Source organism: Gadus macrocephalus, chromosome 8 (genome assembly GCF_031168955.1).
Source record: "Gadus macrocephalus chromosome 8, ASM3116895v1".
NCBI classification, from domain to species: domain Eukaryota; kingdom Metazoa; phylum Chordata; class Actinopteri; order Gadiformes; family Gadidae; genus Gadus; species Gadus macrocephalus.
Window position 1 is genome coordinate 1,290,196 of NC_082389.1, and position 23,979 is coordinate 1,314,174.

The 23,979-nt window shown below is 47.6% G+C and overlaps 2 protein-coding genes across 9 annotated transcripts; one reads left to right on the plus strand and one right to left on the minus strand.

Annotated features, from left to right (window-relative positions):
- Positions 1-1,433: 1,433 nt before the first annotated feature.
- Positions 1,434-11,583, plus strand: LOC132462413 (far upstream element-binding protein 1-like). 7 transcript variants are annotated; one of them, XM_060057938.1, is made up of 19 exons: positions 1,434-1,593; positions 2,035-2,158; positions 2,783-2,818; positions 2,920-2,968; positions 3,081-3,127; positions 3,237-3,308; positions 3,397-3,454; positions 3,551-3,713; positions 3,806-3,904; positions 4,005-4,118; positions 4,220-4,562; positions 4,651-4,811; positions 4,938-5,089; positions 5,317-5,393; positions 5,859-6,002; positions 6,356-6,430; positions 6,989-7,051; positions 7,977-8,131; positions 8,453-11,583. In XM_060057938.1, exons 1-19 carry the CDS (start codon positions 1,501-1,503, stop codon positions 8,459-8,461), a joined length of 2,034 nt encoding a protein of 677 aa, XP_059913921.1. In that variant the 5' UTR covers positions 1,434-1,500; the 3' UTR covers positions 8,462-11,583. The 7 variants fall into 7 exon arrangements, with proteins under 7 accessions (XP_059913921.1, XP_059913922.1, XP_059913923.1 ...); XM_060057939.1 differs by having other exon boundaries at positions 5,871-6,002; XM_060057940.1 differs by having other exon boundaries at positions 5,877-6,002.
- On the minus strand, positions 11,310-22,138 carry miga1 (mitoguardin 1). Of its 2 annotated transcripts, none has more exons than XM_060057945.1 (16): positions 22,054-22,138; positions 20,856-21,019; positions 20,407-20,578; positions 19,278-19,387; positions 18,470-18,605; positions 17,931-18,064; positions 17,428-17,551; positions 17,206-17,303; positions 15,246-15,346; positions 14,917-14,989; positions 14,742-14,828; positions 14,542-14,640; positions 14,326-14,460; positions 14,157-14,210; positions 12,778-12,894; positions 11,310-12,618 (listed from the first exon to the last, which is right to left on the minus strand). In XM_060057945.1, exons 2-16 carry the CDS (start codon positions 20,952-20,954, stop codon positions 12,415-12,417), a joined length of 1,743 nt encoding a protein of 580 aa, XP_059913928.1. In that variant the 5' UTR covers positions 20,955-21,019; positions 22,054-22,138; the 3' UTR covers positions 11,310-12,414. The 2 variants fall into 2 exon arrangements, with proteins under 2 accessions (XP_059913928.1, XP_059913929.1); XM_060057946.1 differs by lacking the exon at positions 22,054-22,138 and adding an exon at positions 21,869-21,886.
- Positions 22,139-23,979: the final 1,841 nt, after the last annotated feature.

Here is a 23,979-nt window from a genome sequence, read left to right on the forward strand (position 1 = left end):
GCGCCAGCACCTCGGGGCGTTGGGTCCTCGGCGCTGCCCGCTTCCCCCTACCGAGGCAGCTCGGCTCCGGCCGGAGACAACAGCGGTCAACCTTCCCTTTCTCCTCCATGTCGCGTTTCAGTCTACTTCAGATTGATGTGGAAAACCAGAGACGTCGGAGAACCCGAGGTGTCGTTTGAGAATTGAGATTATTAATATCGTATCGTTTGGACCAATATACAGACTCAGAAGTCTGTATATTGGTTACATTGGCAGCATGTAGCTCTGCGCCGTGGATTTGTTCTTGCATTATTTTAACTTTAATTAACACTTTCTTTGGTATGAATGGTTTGCAAACGAATAATTCAAGCCAAGCTGCATATTTTTGTTTAAACAAAGGTCATATTGTTTCATATTTAGTGTGTCTGTCTCTTCCAGCTTTCTGCGCGGTTTCACATCCCGGCTCAAGTGTATTACAAGGATGTACTGGAATCTACGCAAGGCACTTCCATGTGCTCTGCTGAACCACACGTTAACTAGAAGTTCTGTTTGACTCCACATGGTCCTGAGTTATACTTTTATTATATTCATGGTGATCAGGGAATATGTGTTTTTGTCAAAGACCAGCAGGATGTGCTCGTGTGAAATCCACATTTAAGATCATAAAGGATATAGGCTGGTGTGGTTTCATCACATTATTAATACAAGCTATACTGTTGAAGCCCTGTGAATCATTAGGAGCAGTGGCGTAAATATCGACGATGCAACCGGTGAACTGTACCGTGGCCCAGACGGCGTCAGGGGCCCATGGCATGGAGGAAGGAAAAAATATATATCGCCCAGGGCGGCAAATTTGTCGTGGGCGCCCTCTGGTGGCGCCCTTAATTAATTAACTAAATTATACGAAACCCTCACCGTAGGACAACGCGACCACCCCCCCCCCCCCCCGCTCGGAAGTCCTGTTCAGGGGCACAAAATAAACATTTCCACCCAGGCATATCACCATGATGTTACGCCACTGTTTAGGAGTTGAACGAACAGTGCTGTAACCAGACGCGTGGATGTAGCCTACTATTTGAACTGTGTGATAATGAATGAAGCCACACATAAGTATGAACATCTCCAACTTTCGGGACAGACATTTCAACAAGGCATAAAGTAATGTTGAACATTACAGTTCTTTCTTTCATCCTTTATTTTAACAAGACATTTCTTTTTTTCTCCTTTCTTTTCTCACCCAGTTTGGAAGCACGGATATACGACACTCAATAAGCACCGAGTACTTCGATAGAGGGCTATCTATATCGCATTGTTATGTATAAAAGTCGTTCGTATCGATCATGATGAACAGAGAGGTATCGACGGACGACGGGTGACGATCAGCAACGGGGAGGGGGAGGGGGGGTTTGGGGAACGGCATCTCCGTGAGCTCGCGATGAGTTGAATTTGAGCGCGAGACTGGGCGTGAATGAATACGGCCATCTTCTGTCGCCGGGCACGAGAGGAGAAACAGCACCAGTCATGGCAGACTACTCGAACGTGGCTCCCCCGTCCTCTAACGCGCCCGCCGGGATGAACGACGCATTCAAAGACGCGCTTCAACGAGCGAGACAGGTATGGGCCTCGTATTTTTTCCCACTACTTGCGACTTCGAAGTTCGGTTTTTAAATGGTATTTAAAGCATGAAAATGACCGCGTCAGCTTACCTGCTAACGTCATGCAGTATCATGCAAGGCTAGAGTAAGGGGCTAAATTGGTTAGCTATCGTTTATTTTTTTCTCCCGTGTTTAATGGAAATTTTTGTTTTTTAAATGTGGTATACGGTTCGAGCTGAATATGTGAATTTTGTTTTGGTCCGTTCAAAGCTGTGTTGGTTAAATCCCGTCTATGCAACGACGCAACTTGGTAGCATGCTAGCTAACATGGAAGTAACCGCATTCTTTTGTTGGATCCGTCTTCCGGGAAAGCACGTAGGCCACCCTTTGCGGCTTGCTACCTTTTCAATGTTCATGATCAGTTTGGTTAATACAATTGTTTTAATTATCTAATGCATAGATCGCGGCTAAGATCGGAGTCGACGGCGTTGCTGCACCTACAACAAACGAGTTTGGCTACGGAGGCCAGAAAAGGCCCCTGGAAGATGCTGGTGGGTATTTTCCCATGCCTAACCTCAATATAGGTCAGTGGCCTAAATTGATACATTGATAGTTCTCCCCCCACTTAACATGCTTGCCTGTATGAAATGTGACAAAGGTAGTGTATTTCTAGATCCAAACGCCTTATTTTTCATTGAGTATGGTACATTGCGGAACGCTGTGACTCTCATGCTTTTTCAATTGCCTGAAGTTCTTTATTTAAATGTGTGCTACTCTATTGTATGGGGGGCTGTTGTTGGAGGTCTCCGGTTATTGATGCCAGGTTGGGGCTGGAGTAGAAAAGAGGGCGTGTTTCGAACTTGTGGTCATCTTGATTTATGTTATTTGTTTATGTGCAGTTATCATGATTCTTATTGGAAATTAAATTGTTATATTTAAAAACGACCAGGGATCATTTTTAATTGATTAGACATTTGCTCGGGCAGGGTAGGCAGTGTATTTGTGTTATTTGTATGCACACTTGAAGAATAGAAACCAGTCTTTTCAAAGTACTCCCTGTGACGTCTAACCATATTCAGTATTCAAGGCGCTGTCTGTATTAAATTTGCAGAAATGTGCATTGGTTCGGTGAAGCCTGGTCATGTTTGTAAGTAGTGGGAGTATGAGGGAATAGGCATGTACTCATGTTGGCTGTTTCTCCTCCACAGACCAACCAGAGACAAAGAAAGTGGCACCTAGTGACCGTGAGTACATTTTCATCAACTTTAATCCAAAATATAGTACGTTTGTCTTCCACGACCTAGCAATGACTACATGTCTTCTGACTGGCTCCTTTGTTTTACAGCCTTCTCGGGTGGAATGGGCGGAATGGGAGGAATGGGAGGTCCCCCAAGGTAAATATATGGGAAACTTCTTGCACTTCGTATTCTGCTTATTTTATTATTGTTGATGTAAGACTGTGATGTTTCACAACCCCTAAATGTACATCTTTCGTTGGTTGATCAGGTCCGCATCAGAGGACTTCAAGGTTCCCGATGGCATGGTTGGATTCAGTGAGTAAAATGCATGATATAGACACACACACAATTGTATTGAATTTTAATGTACCTCTTCAGGCGGACGGTAGTCTTTTTTTTGTAACGCCTTTATCTAAACTTTCAGTTATTGGGAGAGGCGGAGAGCAGATATCCCGTATGCAGCAGGAATCTGGATGTAAAATACAGATCGCCCCAGGTAAACACACATCTACATTTACATGTCGGCTTCATACCAGAGATGTGCAGGAACCTGTACACTAATCCTTCTCCTTTTTGTCATGCAGACAGCGGCGGCATGCCCGATAGATCGGTGACATTGACAGGATCCCCAGACGCCATCCAGTAAGTTCTCCTCCACATGTTTTTTTTTATTATAAAGTTGGGATGTCCTCACACTGATTGGTACCATGAGCTAATTTCTTTTCAAACTCCTTATAGGGCTGCGAAGAGGCTCCTCACAGAGATTGTGGAGAAGGGTCGCCCAACACCAGCATTCCACCACAACGAGGGCCCTGGCATGTCGGTTCAGGAGATCATGGTCCCTGCTTCTAAAGCCGGCTTGGTCATTGGCAAGGGAGGGGAAACCATTAAGAGCCTTCAGGTTAGTTGTCAAGCTTGGATGCTAAACAATCAGTCTTCATTTCTCTTTTCTCCAGCATGAACTCAACTTTGTGTATATTTTACATTAACCAGGAAAGAGCCGGAGTTAAGATGGTCATGATCCAGGAGGGACCTCAAAACACGGGCGCAGACAAACCTCTCCGGATTTCGGGGGAAGCTTTCAAAGTTCAGGTTGGTGGTCCTACCAAATGTGCATTCGATGCGACCTGGCCATTCCCTTAAGTAGCGCCATGATGAGGTCTCCTGTCCTAACCATCCATGTGTCTTTCAGCAAGCCAAAGAGTTGGTGATGGAGCTGATCAGAGACCAGGGGTTCAGAGAGCAGAGGGGGGAGTATGGCTCTAGGTTGGGGGGTGGTGACAGCTTAGATGTGAGTAACATTGAAGTAAGTCAAATCGTTTTCTAATCCACCATCCACTTACAATCGGGCACGGGGTGACAAGAGGTTTCTCCTGACCGCGGCTGCTACTCAATGTCCCCCCCCAGGTCCCAGTGCCGAGGTTCGCGGTCGGCATCGTCATCGGTAGGAACGGCGAGATGATCAAGAAGATCCAGAGCGACACGGGCGTCCGCATCCAGTTCAAACAAGACGACGGCACCACGCCGGAGAGGATAGCCCAGATCATGGGCCCCCCCGAGCAGGCCCAGCACGCGGCCGACATCATCTCCGACCTCCTGCGCAGCGTCCAGGCCGGCGGACCCCCGGGTCACGGGGGGGGCAGGGGGCGGGGCCGCGGACAGGGCAACTGGAACATGGGCCCCCCCGGAGGCCTGCAGGAGTTCACCTTCACCGTCCCCACCATGAAGACCGGCCTCATCATCGGCAAGGGTGAGGACCCTCGCTGCTCGCTGGCCGTTGGGCGGGGGAGTGGGCTCGTCTGTGTTGTGGGATTAACGGGCCGTCCTCTCGTCTCCAGGGGGCGAGACGATAAAGGGCATCAGCCAGCAGTCGGGGGCCCGCATCGAGCTCCAGAGGAACCCCCCGCCCAACGCCGACCCCAACATTAAGATGTTCACCGTGCGCGGCTCCCCCCAGCAGATCGACTACGCCAGGCAGCTCGTGGAGGAGAAGATCGGGGTGAGACTCCTTGAGAGCGCCTCCTCCGCTGCGTGGAGGAGCTGCTGGATGACCAAGAGTCGTGACCAGGTTGTGATGGAAAAAGTGTCTGCTGATAATCACGCATTCGGGGTTCATTTGTTTCAGTGTCCGGTCACCCCAATGGGAGGACCCCATGGTCCACCTGGGCCTCACGGAGGACCCGGCCCCCACGGCCCCCCAGGGCCACCAGGCCCACCCGGTGCGCCAATGGGGCCCTACAACCCGGGACCCTACAACCAGGGGCCCCCCGGTCCACAGTGAGTACTCGCTTCTACTCATCCCAGCCGTCAGCTCATAGACCGTACTTTAATGTTACTTTAATTAGTCTTGGACACATCAAAGTGTTGCTCAGAAATAGACACTCATGGAGAGGTTCAGTGTGATGGCGGACACGAATGTGAACGCATGTACACAATAAAGATGATCAACGTGGAAGGTGCTGAAGTGTTGATCCTGATGGTGTCTCTCCCCCCCCCCCCCCCAGCGGTCCTCCGGCCCCCTACCAGCCTCAGGGATGGGGCAACGGCTTCCCCCACTGGCAGCAGGGCCAGCCTGACCCTAGTGAGTCCTTAATCTGGATGGAGCCAATGACCTGCTGGGTGTTACCCCGATGGGGAGCACCACAGTGATGGTGTTAACCTATTGATGTAGAATGCAAAGTGATCTCACCGTGACCTTAACTGCAGAGCTGTGAACTAGAGCTGGGCCATTAATCAATTTTTAATCGTAATTTGAAATATCATAAACAATGATATTGAACACATTTTTATTTATCAAGTGCACTTATTTGAAACGGGTATTTACAGCACTTCCTTTTCTGAGGTTTCGTATTTCATCTCTTTAGATAAAGTAAAATATAAACATGGCAGCATGCGCTGAAAGAACGGCGCGTGTAGAGTCTGTGGTAACCGTAAGCATCCGTTTGAAAGTAATCAGATTTTATTCTTAGGCCGGCCCACCCAGCCCTAGTATGACCTATGAACCCTGTCGTTGTACGCCGTCCTCGATTCTTACGTTCTGCTCTTGGTCACGATACATGTCCAGACAAAGCTGCTGCTGATGCCAACGCTGCGGCGTGGGCGGCGTACTACTCCCAGTACGGCCAGCAGCCCCAGGCCCCCATGACCCCCACCGGCGGAGCCCCCGGAACCACGCAGTCCAACGGCCAAGGTAACCCCCCCCCCCCCCCCGCACACACACACACACACACCTGGGTGTCTGTAGAGGAGGGCCCCCACAGAGTAGCGCAGCCCTGCCTTATCTGCCTCCCGTGTCGCCTGGTCCTCCTATTTTCCGACCAGTGTTCAATTGGTAACCTGTCTAAATTCCTTCCTCCGCTATCGGAGCATCTCCCTTCTTTATGATTTGGCCTGTACTCTTTCCATTGCCCCCCCCCATCCAGGTTAGTTTCCTTCACTTCTCTAGGTCTGAGCCCCTGAGCAGGTGGAGGACATGCTACCATTTAATTCCTTCTTTCTTCCATAAGGGAATGGTGACCAATCACGTTGTACCGTCTTTAACAGGTGGCCCGCAGGCGCCAGGTCAGAGCGGACAGGCAGATTACACCAAGGCCTGGGAGGAATATTACAAGAAAACGGGTATATCACCGTAGCTCCAGTGTCCACGTCCTACCCAGTCTAAACCGGGCCCCCCCCTTCCTGTTGCCTATCAGCAGAGACACAGCAGCCGGGCGGGGGGGGGGGGACCAGAGCGGGGTCCTCGCCTCCTAACCCGCGCTGTTTAGACCGCTGCAATGTGTTGCTTTTGGTTTCAGCGCTGGGATTTGCAGACTGGCTCACCCTCTCCATTTGACTTAAGAGTGGCGCTTGTCCCTAGAACTAACCCTAGTACTCAATCCGGGCCATTTGAAAACCGACGGCAGAAACCTGTCCGGTGCCCAACAACATGACCCACTAATGCTGTATGTCCCCAACGTGTCCATCTGATCAAATGTACTGTAATGGAAACACAACCCCTTTTTGAAGGCAGGGTGTTCTGCTTGACCTTATTTCCATACATAAAGAGGATCAAAATGTACTGTTGCAAACGCAACCCTTTATAACGGCCTGTTGTTGAGGTGGCCGGGCCTTGGGCCTGAGGCCTGGTGGACTGGATGGAGAGGCAGCGGTTTAACGGTGGTTTGTACCTTTCTGCAGGCCAACAGAGTCAGCAGCCCCAGGACTACACGAAAGCATGGGAAGATTACTATAAGAAGCAAGGTAGGACCGGTTCCATGTCTGCCTAAAACCAAGGCTCGTCACCGTGATGTTCTCACGGCAGCACCTGCTATAGGACATCAAATTTGCAATGATTGCCTCCATTTTGGAAGTGGTTATTGGCAGTAGTTATTGTAGTTATTGGCAGTAGTTATTGGCAGTAATGGTGTTAGAAATTGACTGTTAAAAAAGATCTGTCATTATGGCGACGTGAGACGGCATCGCTTTCTCATGCGAGAAGTGACAAAACAAAGTCTAGCTTTAATTATACGTGCTATTTCTTTGGTTTAGCATTGCAACTCTCATCGAGTCATCATAAAATGGCAAAATGCTTAAAACTATCGGCCGCAAAAACTTTGGATGATGCACCTCCTCCAATCACTGGTTGGTTCGTCACCCAGCCAATGGGCGGCCGTGTCCTGGCAGCACTCTCACCTCAGTAGAGTGCTGCCCCCACAGCTGCCCCAGAGCAACAGAGGGTTTCTGTCCCGCCACTCTCAGTACCAGTGGTGGGTTCGTTCCCCATCTCACAAACCGTTAAAGCGTCTTACCAGTAGGGCTGCTCGATTATGGAAAAAAATCATAATCGCGCTTATTTTGGTCAATATAGAAATCATCGATTATTTTTGAGTTGGAAAACATGATGTATTTATTCAGGATGTCTCCCAAAAGAAACCTTGGAACCGAGAACTAGATAATATACAGACGTCTCCAGCTGTTCTGAACTTTGTCTAAAACATTTAATGAATAAAAAAAAAAGTTATTATTTTTGTGATCGTAGTATAATCGAGTCAAGAAAACTTCTCACAAAAATTCGATTAATCGCCCTATTAGCCAATTAAAAAAAGAGAGGAAAATGTTGTGTGTTTGTGGCCGGTGGCCGGTGACCAACGTGTCGTAATCTTTTCCGTTTTCTTTCCCCCCGAAGGTCAAGCCGCGCCCCAGGCCACGGCGGCCGCCACCGCCCAGCCCGGAGGCCAGCCGGACTACAGCGCCGCCTGGGCCGAGTACTACCGCCAGCAGGCCGCCTACTACGGCACGGCCAGCCCCCAGGCCATGGGCGGAGCCCCCCAAGCCCCCCAGGTACGCCTCGCTCCATAACCTGCACCCACTCGTCCTCAGACCCGCCCCCCCCACCCCCTCTCCTCTACGTTATGTCTTAAAGTGTCTCCTACTAACCCCCCCTAATGACCCACCCTGGTGTTCTCCTAAAGAAACTGTAAGCCCCCCCCCCTGGCTTTAACCCTTCCCCCATCAGGGTCGGTCGGCTGGGAGCTGGAGGCTGCAGCTCGCCTAACCACGCCGCTTCCTCCCATACAGGCGTTATTTTCTTTTGTGGGAAGCTGCGCCCAGTGTTTCTGCTCTTAACATGCAATGTATCTTCTATGTATTTCTTCTGCGCAGGGCCAGTAATGTGACGTGGACATAAAGTAAATGCTTCATTGTCGAAACAAATCCTTTGTTAAATGTTTGGATGCAGACGCCTTGATGAAGATCTTAAATTTCCTTGGTTTGAAGGTGTGCTCGTAGACGGCCCCTCGTCCGGCGAACATGTCCTCCTTTTTTTTTTGTTTTCCTTTACTTATCTTGTAAATGCTTTGTTTTTAGTGGTGGTCATTCCAGGCCTGTATCTACACAATGTGGTTTGAACTCATGTTAAATTGTAGTCATTGCCATGTATATCATCTCAGTTTTAAATGCTATTCCCTGTTGTGTTTTGCAATAAAACGAAATGAAACCTCCTGTGTTGGTAAGTTGGGATGCTTAGAGGGGTTGATGTTATATTGTGTATGCTCTTGTTTTGCTGTTGGGGAGGGGGGGTGGGTCAATCAAAAAAAGCTTCAAATTCAGACCCTGGTTATTTTTGTAGTCCCTTCAAATGGCTGACTTTAAGTTGTACTCTTCTGTATCTCTCTCTCTCTCCCTCATCTTTTGGCAACCAGTTTCATGGCTGTCTAGTAGACCTGTTGCGTCCATGCCTTTTATCCAGAGTCCAATAGACCTGTTGTTCCATGCGAGTGCTTCTTTAGAATCGGGCAGATGTTTGTGTCGTTGGAGACCTTTTGCATTGACTCATGCATTAACTGCAATACTCTGGCGTTGTGTTTCTTTAATCTTGCCTGGTGATGATCTTTGTTGAGGTAGTATGCACTGTTCTGCCATCATAGACACTTCCTCCCCCACAGGCCAGTTTAGAAAAGCGGTAAGCAAGTATGTGTGTCTCTTTTGTTTGAAGATATTTTTCCGAATTTATGGCAGCAAGAAATGTTGCACCGTAGTATATATTTTTTGTGCTGTTCTTTTCCAGGACAGTAAGGTAAATTGTCGTAACGTATATAATATTTGCATTGAAAAGTTTTTGCTCTTTTCCTCCTTTTTAAATTGTCTCACATGAACCCCATGTATAGACTTTTAAAGATTTTTGATATAAAAACCACTGCAAAAGTCATTGTTTTTGCTCTGACAATTCTGTTAGTGTTTGATCATAAGAATATGGGTTTGTAGGGTCGATTGGCTAAGCAGTCCTTCATCCTTGAGTTGAGCCCTCCTATAATGTAAGTACAATAACTGAGAGCTTATTTCACTGTTTGCCAAATTGCAAATGTAGTTTTGTCCAATTATTGCAATTCTCCCGTTTGTTGGGGTAAGTATGTTAGAGCGGTTGTGATTCCTTTAGAATTGGTTCAATCTCTTGTACTTTTAACTGTTTGAGAATGTTAAAATTTTCCTTCAACGTCTACATAAATGCATTGCAACATTATGGAAAGCATATTGAATCGGTTTGCAATGTAGTTTGTTTTAGATTAGTCTTGATAGGCCGCAATTCTGACTTACCAAACGGATGCAGGGAGTGACTTATCTAGGCAAACTGAAGGTTTATAGGAACTGTTCATGTGGTTGTTTTTCCATGTTGTCGACATGTGACCTGCCAAGTGCAATGTGGTTTAGAACGCGGTATGATTTGACTCGTTTTCAAATGCCATCTTATTCAGCAAAGTTGACATGAAAGTCTAGCATGTGTAGATCTCTGCTTTGTTTCTGATTCCCCCCCCCCACACACAACGAGCACTGCCGGTAGAGGAAGTACTCGAGTAGCTCAACGTCTTGATTTTGACTGCGCCATGCAATGGTTGTGATGACGCACTGCAGTGACGGGCTGTTGATTTAAATCCAAACCTTTATGACTGCATTGTTCACTGATGGCAAAGTGCAATATCTGATCTTTGCAGTGTCACCCCAGACCCTTGCACCTTAGGTTCTGCTGCAGTAACACAGGTAAGCGAACCCTAAGGAAACAAAGTGTTTTTCTTTGACCTGTGACTTAACCTGCATACATGCACAAAGATGCTCACGTGCTGTGATACATGCCTAAAATGCATCTTATTGGTTCTTTGCAAACATCTGGAGAATTGAATATCAACTGCTCTGCTTAGATATCGATGTGCTCTCACTGACTTTGCATGATATGCGTTCTGATGACCTGTTCCGTTAGATCTGACTTGAGCCATTACAATGTTTATTTTAAGAACGGCACAAATTGACCAGTATTCCCATTGTCCATGGGTCTTTTCTAAAAGGTCTTTGTAGTACATATTAAGTCTTTGATAATAGCGTTTTCTGCAATGAAAGTGTGGCACTGAATACATATCGATCACCCCCCCCCTCCCTTTCTTGTATTTGGATAGAAACTTATAGCATGCCTTTTGATTATTAAGTGGAGGTTATCAGTTGTCTTCTGCCCGAATCCCCACACTTAACATTGATGCTCACTGTGTGATGGTGTGAAATTGTCCAAAGTGCAGTCAAATCTTATCGTTTTTTAAACTGTTGCTACCTTCACTTCTTGCTCACAGTGCTGGAGGCGTAGATCGTAGAATCAGGCCCGTGGTAGTTTGACCCCCAAAACGAGGAATCCTTTGAGTCTTTACTGCTGCGCAACAGTAGACCGTTCCCAGAGCTCCAGTGATTAAGGTAAACACAATGCAATGAAATACAAAAGCTGAAATTGCAGTGTTCTGTGCGATGCATTCTTTGAATTCGGATTGTTTCTTAACCATTTCATTGAGTTATCTAATGGCTATTTAAATTATGTTGGATATCTTGTTCTTATCTTGCCCTAAATAACACCTTGAACAGAACTAATGCTTAAAGTGAGACAGTCTAGGATCGGATGAACTTCGTGCTTAAACACTTCTTGACTTGCATTTATATTTCTGGGGTGTTGGGAGAGGGGGGGGCTGGCTATTTTTTTATACTGGCATTTTAATAAATCGTAGTAAAACCTGTAGTGAAAGGGTCACATTGTTTGAAGTTGCCTGCTTTTCTATCTGAGATGCTCTTTTTCATCTGGGCTGATGTGAGTTTCAACAAGGAGGTCGTGGGGTTGTAGAAGACAAACGGCAGTGAGCAATCAGGAGCATGCCTTAGAGGTAAACACAAGGTTTCATGTACTGTGTATATTATGGAATGTATTATGGTTTTTATTTGACTTGATGTTGCCATGTCCACTAATAAAATTGTAATTAATTAGTTAACTCTTGCCTCGTTTCCATTGATTATTACATTAGGATGGCAGTTATTTTGTTTGACTTCAAACGTTTGTTTTTTCATATAGAACATTGCGGAACATTACCAAATCAGACATTAATGCTGTCCAATGATGGCCGTACTAGACACTCACAAGTTCAGTTTCTGAGCTTTACTACTCAGTGTTTATTGTGCATATATATACACCCTATTTGGGTAATAAATATCTTGGACATCACTGAAGCAATTGTTGACTTGCTATTGGCTCACGCATGTGGTTAAAAATGAGGCATTGTAACAAAATATACTAGTGGGATCCATGTAGTGTTTTGGGGCATCTGGCTTGCCTTATTGCGAGAGACTATATAGAATGTCGGTGAGTTAACAATTCAGCTTTCCTATACAACAGTTCTTCGACAATATATACTGGTAACCTAGCTCCACATTAAACATTGATACGTTCTAAAACAGACTTCCCGACGGTCAGTTTTCAATGCATAAAACTTGGCCCCACTAAAGAACGGGACTAGAAAGGCCAAAAGCGAGCCTGCTTTTGCATTGCGTTGGCACTGGAAGGTTGAGGCTGGTGTATGATTGAGGCAGATCCATCTTCTCAAACAGTAATTGCACGATGCGTAATAACTTGGGACAGCATCTAAATATGACCTACAAGCTCAAAAGTACTAAAATAAGTTCACATTGTAGTGTTTTGAGAACAAAATCTATGGAGGCATGAAGACTTTTACGTGACCCCTGGGTAGACACCGTGTACCCACTCCCTAATGTCACGTGACCCCTGGGTACAGTAGGCAGGTCGGATAACGAAACCCTTCTCGGCGTCACTGGTCTCGGCCCTCCGTGAGGGCGTGGGGTCCCGCCGGCTGGGGGCGGGGGTTGCGGGGGCCGTCTGCGCCCAGGTAGGACAGCAGCAGCGCGGAGCGACGGTGGAGCAGGAGCAGCATGTCCTCGGCCAGGCTCTCCACGGTGGAGTAGCGCACCTTGTCCAGGTCGAAGATGTCCTTGAGGAAGGAGAGGACCTGGTCCTGGAGGGGGGGGGGGGGGGGGGGAGGCATGCACAACTTAACATCCGTGCTTATATTAAGCCAACTTGAAGTAGAATCAACCAAGTGGTTTAATAAGACTGTTCTTAATGTATTTTTTCCAAATAAGCACTTCTGAAGTCAGATTGTGTCCATGTTTACCTTGAAGAAGCGACAGAAGTCATGCAGGGAGCTCTTGGGACCAAGGAAGCCCCAAGCCAGAGCCGGGCTGATCTGCTCACACACAGCGTAGAAGTGGGCGATGAATCCATCGGGTACCTGGAAGACAGTTTGATTCCAAATAAATACCGGCACAATCATTGGAGGCCCTGTTCCCAACGGTTAGGTTCTTCTTAGGCTTGAGGGTTAAGTTTGACGAATATTGCATCATACCATTTGATCTAAATGGGCTTATGGTCTAAAATGCACAACTAACAATGACGGTATGAATCCATCTGTTTGCTGAACCGAATACTTCCAAGCTAAATAAACCTTTAGAATGCCTCTACCTGTTATAGATCTCTGCATAGGGGGAAAAGAAAGGTAGACCTCCAAAAAATAATAAATATATACAACGGGTGGCTTAAATCCAGCGATCTGATTGGTTCCTAACTGTTGTATAATGAGCGTATACATAACTGCTATGACGCCCAATCATTTTGTGAAAGTTTGTATATCACTGCGCGCCTGGAAGTAGAAACGGTTACAAAGTAGCAGTTGTTGGGAGTGGCCTACGAAAGCTTAGGCACACGGCGAGTGAACTGCTCCATAGGATAAATTGCCAGGAACCGCTCTAGCCGAGCCTTCTCTCGGAGGGACGCTAAAGTGTGTTGCATAGCGACCGTCGTGCATTTTGAAGGCAGCCAGGAGGGACTACTTTTTTGTATTCTTTAATAAAACAGCTACTTTGACTTTCTTGGTTTCTTTTTAAATGTAGTGTGTCTATGACTTTCGTTTCGCCATAACAGTAACCGTTGTATAAAAGCAATAGATCACTTCAGTCAGTGGTATGTGAAGGGGGTCGCCGGCCCTCCGCTGCGCGTCAGGGCCGGACAACGCCCCTTAACAGTGGTATAATGAGCACATACCACAGCCTGTCGTGATCTATTGCTTAAGTATTCACCTAGCCTGGGATCCAGAAAATGCTTCAAGCTCATGTTTTATTTCATCTTTAATTTGAGCCTGTCCCCTCTACCGTTCAGATTACCAGCTGGCCTGGACCGGGTCAATCACCATGGTTATCTAGAATTGGGCGGGTTTAATACGACAATGAACACTTTGTTTTGTGGTTAAGAACACTTCATAAACAAACAAGATGGCTGCCGCTGATGTGACATGTTCTCTTGCTCTCATGGCTGTAGGTCTATCCCGTTGTGCAGCTATTTGTTTGTGCATCTTGAAAAGTGGAAATGAACCCAAAGACTAATGAGACACACCCACTGAACTATGTGCTAAACTACACCCACTAAACAGCTGTTCGTTGGTGCAAATCAAGCTGTAAAAGGCAGCCTGGTAATATCCCTTAAGTGAACTCATTCTACCTTCATGTGCTGTCTCTTCTGCTTCAGCACAGACCAACAGCTGGACGCCACCGCCTATGGACAACAAACCAGTAATTAGGTCCCAGTTGGAAGAGGTTACATTGACACACACGATGAGCTGTTACAAGCCTGGGGGGGGGCATTTAGAGCGGCACAACGGCTGACTCACTGTCTCTTTGAAGGAGCTGTTCAGCCAACGGTTGTTGACCACATTTTGAATGGACACGGGCGGATTTTCAAGGTCCTCAAAGGAGTCCATGAGGATGAAGTCCAGGACTATGTCATAGAAATTCAAGTGCTTGATCTGGCGAAGAAATGAAACAATGAATTGATGAACAGTTTTCGTAAAATGTAATACTGTCCTGTTGTATGAAAGGACTCTCACCCCACGAGTGGCCAGCTCCACTTCTGTGTTCTCCCAATGCTCTGCGTGCTCCAAGAAGGAAATCATCTCCTCAAACACTTCCTCAAATCTCTTTGGGCTCTGAAAGACAAACAAATGCAGCCGTTTAGATACGACACAGTGCCCAGGTGGGATTCAGGATTCATAGCCACTAGCCTCTTCCGAGTGAGTGCATGTCCCACCTTCTGCGCTTTGACAATGATCGAAGACAGTATCTTCTTGCCCGTGTCCACTAGAAATGTCCTTGTCGTCCTGTCACTCAGAATAAGCTGGGGATGAAGGACAACACGTGAGGACACTCTGGTGGCGACGGATCTGGTCCGATGTCAAAGTAAAAGCTCAGTGAGCGTGACGTACCTGGCAGGCCTGACGCACACAATGGAGTTTGGCCAAGAAGTCGGTGTCTCCCAGACACTCCAGAAGCTCCGTCCTGGGAAACGACAACAGCTTTAGTACATAACTGAGGAGGCATTGCATCGACTCGCCTTAAAATAAAGAGGGTTAAAAAAGAAAATAACATGTTTCAAAGTGCAGTGGTTTGGACATTGACAGTTCATTCTCCCGTGAGGCTTCTGCAACCAGCGTGGGGTCCCGTTCAGATGGGTCAGTCGTCTGAGGGGCCCAACAGGAGCGGGCCTGTGCTACATCGCGCGGTGCTGTTGCGTGTGGTGGCCGGGGTCTCTCACCGCAGCACCCGGCAGGAGACGCTGCCGTCCTCAGCCAGCTGCAGAGCCTCCAGGTAGAAGAGCTGGTGGCCCAGGGAGGAGGCACTCCTCTGCTCGGCCAGCTGGGACAGACAGACAGACAGACAGGCAGGCAGGCAGACAGACACCCCTGGTTAGGGTCAGGCCTGGAGCGAGTTCCAATAGTAGCCCGCCCGGATCGCCACCTGGGAGATCATTCAATTGGCTGCATACCAACAAAACTGTTTCACCGAGTCTACCACACCACTGCGGCATTACGTTAAGATAGTGGGGGCGGGCTAGAAGTATAAACAATGTGCTTCTACGCAGAATTTTGAGACTAAATATTATTTGACAGTACTTTTGTATTGTTGGCTATGTTGTCTAACCACGGCCACGGTCAAAAGAATGCCAGGGAAACGCGTGACGCGTCCCACAATCAACAACAAATGAATCTTAGGTTTTCCTTAGGATCCAGTAGCTTGGCCAATCGATTGCTGATCGATGTGAGACTATAGAACCGTTTCAGTGTGTGATGGATGCACTGGGTGGATTCAACACCGTCAGTATCCAACGCGAGGAAACGGGTCGGCTTTTTGTGGGGTGCTGCGGGGGGAATCATTCACGCTGCTGACATATCGCTCTATTAATAGTGACTCCTCTCCCTGCATCAACTGTGACCCAGTTAGACTAGTGTTGTTATTCCTCTTCCCATGGTGACCAACACAGCTTAGTGACTCAACATGTAGTTTGATACAATGGCAACAACTGAACTGAATGGCAAATAAATACATATAGCACACATAGCTTAGCTTGCGACACTTCACACCACACACACGCACAATATATTTATTATAAAGTTGGATGATGATTGAGTTGTATTTCGTTAACCAGGTTAACAAAGAGGTGACCCCCTTCGGTGACTAAATGGGTCGGGAGACCGGGGCTGCCCAGACCCCCTCCCCTGCTGTGATCGACCGGTCTCAACCCGTAGCCGACGCGTGTCGCTGTCCTGAAACATGACACCTCACAGGTCTCAGCTGGCTGCCCCGGTGTGACACCGGTACCCGGGCGGAGGGCTCATTTATTAGCTCAACGGTAGCCAGTCCTAATTTGTGGACTTTAAAGTCATGAAGGGGATCATATCTTAAATAAAGATGTGACGAAGGAAGAAGATCGGCAGCACAGCAAATGACCGCCACCGACACACGGGTTGAAAGGGGACGTATTATACCCCCAGGTGCGAGTGTGATTAACCGTTAAGAGCCGTTTTGAAATCTGCCTCTTCTGACATCACAAGTGGGCGTGTCCACCTAGATGTGTGACGAATAGATGAGCAACGTCTGCTACCGTCCACCGGGTAGGCTAATGGAACGGCTAATCACACTCACACCTGGTGGTATAACGTGGGACCTTTAAGAGGTGTGACCGCCCAGAGGGGCCACTGAGGCCCCGTCCACCCGGGGCCGATTGTTTGGTGAGCCTTGTGCGTTTAGGCCGACCGTCCAGACGGATTCGATGGATCCGGTCCCAGGGGGGGGATGAGTTAAAAACGTCCCTATGCGTTTTCCTGTTCGGATTCGTGTGGACGCCAAATACGCAAACGATGACGTCATCGCCCCCCCCACCAGGACGGCAACGTTGGAGTTACGTCTAAATTAGTTTGTTTGATTTTGATTTATTTTTGTAGCTTTAAATACAGACCCTTGGTAAATGTAATTACTCACTGTCCATTAAAAAGTATTTACTGCCCAATCTAAAAGGTTAAGGTCCTCGTCTTCCTTTTATCGGTGGAGAACCAGCGCCACCGAGTGGCCTTGAATATGTACTGCAGCGTTCCAACCGCTCGATGCATTTTCGCAATGAGCACTTCTTTACGGAGACATTCCCGACCCGCGTCAGAGGGAAACGGAGGAGGGGGAAAGATCGCTTTTGGCCCGTGTGGGCGGGGCCTGATACTCACTTCGGCCGCCGACACGAACGAGTCGTTGGAGGCGATGCTCGTGCTGTCCTTCAGCGCCACGTCCTCCAGGTTCAGGAGATACACGTCCTCAAGTCTCTCTGGACGGACACAACAACACTCGGCCTCCTTACGTGTTCCCTTCCGAACTTCGAATATGTTTTTTGGGCAAAAGTCAAAGCCCTAGTGTGTGTGTGTGTGTGTGTGTGGTGTGTGTGTACTGACCCAGGCTGCTGGTCTTGGAGTGGGGTTCAGACTCCCCCAGGGCCCCCTCAAACTCCTCCTGGAGGCGGTAGGCCCGCTGCAGCAAGCACTCCAGCTTCTGGATGAACTCAGAGCTGACCGCTTCCTGAACACACACACACACACACACACACACACACACACACACACACACACACACACACACACACACACACACACACACACACACACACACACACACACACACACACACACACACACACACACACACACACAGGATTGTGTGTGAACCGTCTCCTCTGTGTGTTAGATGTGGATGTGTGTTGGATGTGTTGTGGTTCACTTCCACCGTCTCCTGTGTGTGTGTTGGATGTGGATGTGTTTTGGATGTGGATGTGTGTTGAATATGGATGTGTTGGGGCTCACCTCCACTGTCTCCTGTGTGTGTTGGGTGTGGATGTGTGTTGGGTGTGGATGTGTGCTGGATGTGGATGTGTGTGGGGTGTGGGTGTGGAGCCTCTCACCTCCACTGTGTCCTCGGTAGCGGGGGCGGCGGCCGTCTGGATGGAGCCACAGCTCACCTCGTCCTCGGGCTGCCGGCTCCTGAAGGAGAGGGCCTGCTCCCAGCTCCTCAGTGCCTCCTCAAACAGCTCCATACCTGCGAGAGACGCCGTGCAGAAGATCCATTTGACCATGTTCTTTCTTTTTACGTCTTAGTATTTAAGTCTTCATCACTCGGCGAATGTCACACACCCAGGAGGGTACAGAGTGTATCTCCACAACTACAAGGGCTGAACTATGTAATATTGATCCCAGAAGAAACATCTTTTGTGCGAATCAACGTGGATGCTACTGGGTCAAACTGAATGAAGCTAGAACGATGGACGATCTAATATCCGGGTTAAACGTGTCTCATGGTTTAATGACGACACCGTCTAGTGAATCTTCGACCGGCAGTTCTTTAGTGCTTAAGGTTTTCATTAACTTGCCTATAGTGCAAACCTCCAACGAGTCTCCCCTCAAAGGCCCGTTAGTTAGGATTCTTCCTAGAGCCGTTCCTTACCCATGATGTAGAGGTTCTCCGGCGTGGTGACGGGGATGCTGACCACGTTGCAGAGGTCCTCTTGGGCCGGTCGGTCCCAGCAGATGGACTCATTGCCGCCGCATGTGCAGCTACTGCCAGAGTCATGGGTCTTTACCTGGGAGTGAGACGGGCACGCGGGCAGTTCAGGGGTTAACGTAACGTCACCCCAGTAGGATCATGTCGCCTTCCGTTCGACATGGGGTAGATCTCACAGATCTCTTATCAGAAGGTAGTCGAAGGCGTGAGCCAGAGAAACATGGCTGGGGAACGCTAGCCAATAGGTCTGAGACTGAGTGGTATAGGACCAGGTCCTTCCTGGGGGTTTTGGGTGCAGATTAGCCTGCTCCTACCAGACTCTCGTACTTCATTTCATTTGCACGGCGAGTCTGGACCTACTCAATTGACTAACGTTAGTTCACGTGAAGGCGGGTGTCTGTTGAGGATTAAAACTATTGGATCTGCCCTGTGCCACTCTGGATCTGCCATAACCAATCGCTAACGTTTTGGTCGTGACGTATGTCATGCGCCGGGACCAGCCCGGAATCACGCTGCGCGCAGGCCGTAAACAAACCAAACACCGTGCGTGAAGCTGCCCGTCAACGAGAGCTGACTTTAACGTCATCGTTCTCAGCCACTCCCCCTGTTCGCTGATTGGACGCACGGTATTTTGACGGAGAAAACGCGTGAAGATAACACAAACCCAGACAGACGTGGCACCGAAGGGAAATGAAAATTGAGCGGAGGTACTTCTGCGGGCGGAGCCAGGCTAGGGGCCGACGGCGCTCACCGAGACAAGGCTCTGCAGCGAGCCGGACAGTCTGCTGTGGAGCTCTCGGTGGAGAAGCCCACCGCACTTCTTGGAGCCGAGCGAGAGAGTGATCTGCTGACTGGTGGAGTCTGGAGAGGGGGAGAGACCGTGCACACGGTTATTAGTGGTTCCTTTAGAGCTGCTTTCATTTGTATTAGTGTATAGATCGATAGATAGTTAGTGATGTTAAAGGTCCCATGACATGCCAGACACACAAGAAAATTCATATAACCTCGCCGCCCTTCTCAGTTGAACATCGGTCTTTCAATACTGGGCTGAACGATTAATCTAATTCAAATCGAAATCGCGATGTAATAGAACGCGATATGCAAATTGCAAAGGCTGGATAAAAAAATGACAAAAGAAAGTGTTCTTTCCTGTGTTTTTTTTCTCTATTTTTTTGGGGGGGGTTTACCGTTACTGACTAGAGATCAGTAAGATTTATTTTTCTTTTACAATTCCATAGTTAAATAAAGATGTCATAATATCGATTAATCTCAACACATCGGCCTGGCCTAAAGGGAAGAGCCGTTTACATGTTGACTGCTTCCAATGTTGTGTTGGTCATACTAAAGAATGATTTATTGTTTATTTAGTGAATAATACAGAACATAAGGAACTTAATAAATTAAAAAAATCGCACATTAAATCGCAATCGCAATATTGGTCAAAATAATCACAATTCGATTATTTCCCCAAATCGTTCAGTCCTATTGCATAGGACTCTTATCATGGGTAACCCCCTCTTAATGTGATTAGATGCTTTAAACTAAAGCACTTATCTGAAGCCTGCTACTTATAGACTAGCACAGCCCTGGGAAAACGCCTCACTCACACGCTAACTAAGAGAGCTAAATCAATGGTAGCTAAGAGAGGACAAGGAAAGCTGCAGAGAATTCTCACCAATACAACATAGTAATCGTAGTATTACAGTAATGAACTACAGACCAATTTGGGGGGGGGGGGAAAGAGTGTGACGAGCTAAAGGAGACTCGACGTCTCCAACCTCCCTGCCCGTCCCCATTCCTCAAGCCGCGGGGCCGCTCTCAGAGAGGAGGACGCAGCGTGGCGGAAGGCAGAGAGCGCCTGGCGGGACGCGGCGCCTCACCTCGCTCGACCGGGAGGGGGGGAGGGAACTGGAAGCCCGCCTGCTCCCACTGCTGGGACTGGGACTTCTTGTGGCGCTTCCTCCGCTGGAAGTGGCGGGCGAGGAGGAGGAGGGAGACGGCTCCTAGGGCTGTGGCGCCCACCAGCTTCTTGGTGCCTGGGCTCAGGTGGACCTGCGGCCGAGGTGAGAGGGCGAGGGAGTTTGTGCGCGTGTTGAATTCAACCCAAATACTCCACCAACAACACGGTCTGCAACGTGTGACTTTACAACACGGCTGATACCGCTGTTAGGTGATGGAAAATGAACTATCACCGGTCAAAGAGCTGCCTGTTCAATCCCAACTGTTGGGATAATCTATATAATCTCATCTATAAACGTTAACCTCAACCACCAAACCGTGGTCCCGTTTCCCGGCCCTTGGGCTCCGCGGGCGCCCTCCTTCCCCTCACCTGGGCCAGGGAGTTGTAGACGGAGAGGGGCAGGTCGACCATGCGAAGGGCCGCCCCCTTGACCGACAGCTGGGGTTCGGACAGTGTGTTGTGCGTCATTGTGCTGGTCGTGCCTCCATGACAACTACTGTCCCGCTAGCATCGTGCTCTGCGACGCACTCGACCTGCGGATGAAGAAGGAATCACATGGTGAGGCTTTTAGCTCTGCGATGAGAGCAGCAGTGTGGAATACACAATGGAAGACCTTAAAGAAGTCGTCAGCATGGGCCAAAGGCAGGGCCGATATATATGTGTGTTGTTACTGACTAAAGAAGTACTAACAAGTAAAGACCATTGCCGAGTTTGTTTTGGACAGCAAGCCAAAAGCCTTCTGCGACGTTTATGACATTACAAATGATCAATAATTATGACAGAACAAGAAATGATTAAAGTATATCATGGCCCCATTTCTAACCAGCAGCCAACAACAGCAGTCACTTGCCCAATGGCCGCTTGTTTACTCCATATAAGAATACAGACACAAGTAAAATATGTATTGCTTTAAGTACCCACATAAGTGGTACCTAATCAATAACCATTGACATTCCAAAAAAACATTGCTATCAATGGAAATAATACAAGCAATGCAATGCCTAGATTCAAATTAAAGAAAATCCACCAAGAAATTAACATTATGGAATGCAATATGTTGTTTACATATTGAACCCAACCAGTCCACCTGGACCCAACCAGTCCACCTGGACCAACCAGTCCACCTGGACTAATACGTCACCGTAATAATGACCATCACAACGAATTATCTGATTATGGAGAGTATGATTAATTTAAACAAAATGTAACGAGAAATGTAAATGTACAATAATGAATCAAACATTAACGTTCGGCAACTTCAACCACTTTTGTAGAATTTTTCTTAAACATTCAGTATTGTTAATGGCCACAACAGAAGACAAGATTATGGAGTAGCACACACTGGACAGAAGCCATAAGAACCTTAGTAGCAGTTAGCTCACCGCAGGCTAAGCAATGGTCGCTAGCACGGACATTGGGCACGGCAGCCCAACAGAAAAGCACTGTCTAAATAATTGTGATAAATGGATATTGTGTTATTATGTCAATATGAATGCAGACATTGTATAGATGTGAATTGTCAGGTCATTTTAAGACAACCACACACTTCGGATTCGGGAATACCCACCAGATTCCCACTCGTCTGAGCGCCGCGGTCAAATCAGCCCTCGCAGGAGAGCCAAACTGAAAGGGGATCAGTTGTGTTGTCATTACCTCTTTCAAAATAAAAGTACCCCAAATGGTGACAGATTATTATGCAGTGGTGTAAAGTGCACCACTGCATACAATATTCCGATATCAATAAAAAAATATTTGTTTTGAAGTTCTCATTTTACTTTGTCTTCACATTTTTAGTATCCATTTTCCATATTTATCATATAGTTTACTTTGAAAACCAATGTGTTTCAGTAACTGTTAATACAAAAAAAAAGGGAAATATGTTCATTTTTGAGTGAAAATTACCCAAAGGAAATTTAATATACCTCAAATCTGTCATTACAGTTCACATCAATTTGATTATTCCTTCATCCAAAGTTTTTTTTCGTTTCATCACTTAGTGGTTCAGAACTGCATTATTTCGCTCGCACTGCCATCTATTGGCTTAGACATGCAACAGCATAGTTACTATATAAGAAAATAAAGGCCACAGAATATTGGAAAGGCCAAAATAAAAGTGTTGTCTATATCTCAGATGAAAAGGTTAAGTTATAAACCATTTATTTCTTCTTTAAGAGCTAGAGATAGCCAAAATGCGTTGAATCCTTTTCCTCTGCGATGAAATACTCATTGGCATTATGAGTTTAACTGAGGTTAAACTGTTACAAAAGGTCTGTGCTTTTCTGAAAATAAACCAGCACACCCTTCAAAAATATACAACGTGTTGGATTGATGGATAAATAGATAGATTTACCCCGCACCAGAATACATTTAGGATCCCCACCAGATCACCCTAAAATACAGCAGAATGCAGATCACCCCTTTCGTTGTATAGGCTACTTCATATACCCTACTGGCTTCATAGGGGCCCCAAAAGTCAGAACCTAGAATCGCTCTGCTGTGGAGACATTCTGGAGTACGGCATTTATTTGGGGTGGATCATTGCGGCAAGCAAGATAGGATGTGCTGGGTTAGGTCAGGGGTCTCAGGCCCCGTCCACACGAAGCCGATTTCATGGCGAAACCGCAAAGGTCTTGTACGGTTCGGCCTTCCGTCCACACGAAGCCGGCGAATCCGCTGACCGAAACCGCAAACTTCTGAAACCACCCTCGGAGGTGGTTTCAAATCTACCCGGTTTCGTTTTGGATTCGTGTGGACGCCTGAAACCGACTGAAACCGTAAACCATGACGTCATCGCCCCACCCCTCGACCCTCTAGCCAATGACTGTTAAGCCCGCGGAGTCTCAGAACTCACAACAACAAGGATTTCTGTAGCAGAAGCAGCGCTCCTTATAGGCCTGGAAAGTGTACTACAGCGTTTCTACAGATCTACCCGGTTTCGCTTGGCTTCGTCTTTACGGAGATACTGCGAAACCGGATAGATCGAAACCGTAACGGCTTCGCCTGTTTCGGCTTCGTGTGGACGGGGCCTCAAACTCAACTAACCTGGGGGCCGCTGGGCGTGTCTGTCAGGCTGGGCCCCATCAAGTATTCCACAAAAAAGGAGAACAACTCACCCATCTATAAGTTAATGATCGGGCTAAAATTAGATCACGTTGGCTATGTAATTGCTGACAACAGGGGACATTTTATAGCGGTTGGTGTGGAAACCGCCCGGCACATTTTAGCGTCCTTTGGCTTTGGTCGGGACTCATGACACGCAACTCAAAATTGGGACTGTACCGGCAAAACCAAGACATCTGGTCACCCTATCACAAGTGATAAAAAAGCGTGGCAAGCTACTCAGCAAAAATGTGCGTTTGAATACAACGCGCGGTCCGCACTAACACTAAACTTTGATGTCAAGTAGGGGGCCACAAAATATCATCCCCCCGGGCCGCCAGTTTGAGACCCCTGGGTTAGGTTGTTAGTGGTTGTGAATATCCTAAATATATCC

Bases quoted from the DNA above. Each gene is read 5' to 3' on its own strand.
- LOC132462413 (XM_060057938.1), top strand. From the start codon at position 1,501: ATGGCAGACTACTCGAACGTGGCTCCCCCGTCCTCTAACGCGCCCGCC. The intron at 3,309-3,396 runs GTAAACACACAT...TTTGTCATGCAG, and splicing joins TAAAATACAGATCGCCCCAG to ACAGCGGCGGCATGCCCGAT. The intron at 7,052-7,976 runs GTAGGACCGGTT...TTCCCCCCGAAG, and splicing joins AGATTACTATAAGAAGCAAG to GTCAAGCCGCGCCCCAGGCC.
- miga1 (XM_060057945.1), bottom strand. From the start codon at position 20,954: ATGACGCACAACACACTGTCCGAACCCCAGCTGTCGGTCAAGGGGGCG. The intron at 14,461-14,541 runs GTGAGAGTCCTT...TTTCTTCGCCAG, and splicing joins TGGAGCTGGCCACTCGTGGG to ATCAAGCACTTGAATTTCTA. The intron at 12,895-14,156 runs GTAGAATGAGTT...ACTGTCTTCCAG, and splicing joins AGAAGAGACAGCACATGAAG to GTACCCGATGGATTCATCGC.